Source organism: Echinops telfairi, unplaced genomic scaffold, assembly GCF_000313985.2.
Source record: "Echinops telfairi isolate 266 unplaced genomic scaffold, ASM31398v2 ScPeMD7_22;HRSCAF=79, whole genome shotgun sequence".
Lineage (NCBI taxonomy): Eukaryota > Metazoa > Chordata > Mammalia > Afrosoricida > Tenrecidae > Echinops > Echinops telfairi.
Genome location: NW_022103919.1, coordinates 3242404 through 3243561, shown reverse-complemented (window position 1 = coordinate 3243561; position 1158 = coordinate 3242404). Strand labels below are relative to the sequence as shown.

The 1158-nt window shown below is 60.2% G+C and overlaps 1 protein-coding gene across 1 annotated transcript in view; it reads left to right on the top strand.

Moving 5' to 3' along the window:
• The window catches only part of TRUB2 (TruB pseudouridine synthase family member 2), an 11901-nt gene extending 11118 nt beyond the window's left edge, over positions 1–783 (top strand). Inside the window, exon 3 of the mRNA XM_045288584.1 lies at positions 586–783. Within this exon, the coding sequence (XP_045144519.1) occupies positions 586–662 (77 nt within the window). The 3' untranslated portion in view covers positions 663–783. The remainder of the gene's footprint in view (positions 1–585) is intronic.
• Positions 784–1158: the final 375 nt, after the last annotated feature.

Below are 1158 nucleotides of genomic sequence, written 5' to 3'. Positions count from 1 at the left end.
CATTCAGGGGTTGTGAGTGGAGCCGGACAGGAGGCCTGAGCCCTCCAGGCCTGCTCATGCTCCAGACCTCTGGCTTCCGGCACCAGCTCCACCTGGCCGAGTTTTGTGAAAGTCCAAAGAGGTTTGCTGCTGCCCTCTGTGTAGGGCACAGATTCCCACGGCCCCGCCTCCTTGGTGCTGGCTTGCGTATTGGGACAGAGGGCCCTGACCTGGGAGACCCCAGCCTGGCGCTCAGGACACCTGCCGCAGCGGCTTGAGCGCTGTCCATCACCTCTGTGGGGACCCCTCCTTCAGAAGGGAAAGAGCTTCCCTGGAGCCTGCGGGTGCTTCGGTGCTTCCGGTGACCCGTGAGGCTCTGCAGCGTGTCCGCAGCATGTTGAGCTCCTGGGTGTCTCCCTGAGAAGAGGCCCCAGGGCTTCCTATTGTTTTCAGGGCGCTCTGAACCTTGTGCATGTGAACCTGGGGCAGTGGGCATCCTGGCAACCCCTTCGGATTCTAAGAACAGGGGATTTGGGCAAAGGGCAGTTGCTAGTTTGCCCGTCCTTGGCGGGAGCTTGTGTACTGATGGGCCCCCGACTTTTCCAGACCACGTGACCAGAGAGAAGCTGGACCGAATCCTGGCAATGATCCAAGGCTCCCATCAGAAGGCCCTGGTGACGTAAGTGGAGCCCTGCGGACACCTCCCCAGAGGGGGCTCTCCAGGCCCGCCCCCCCTGCGGCATTTTCTTTGTCATTATCATCTCTTGAGTTGAAGGTTCTTTACTGGCCCTCCTCCAAACAAGTAGCTGCCACTGGGGGAAGAGGGGTTAAGGGGTGGGGGTCGTCTCCACACCACACCATTGATACACAGCGCTAACAGCACAGAGTCACTGTTGCGGTTAGAAGTCGGCAGCCTCGAGAGGCGGCGGAATAGGTGGGGTGTGGGGGTGTTGTTAAAAAAACCCAGGCCCCCGCAAACCCAGGGGGACTCAGAAGAGCAGGAACAGTTTGGAAAGGCCAGAACCATCAGGGCTGGGGGATGGAGGAAGGTTTGAGGGGTGGGGGCGGGGGCCCTACTCTCTGGTCTGGCAGGAAGGGGGGCAGCCTGCTGTATGCGTCCCCCACCAACAGGCACAGAGCCCCTTTTTAGAATCTGAAACCACATACCAACGCACCCAT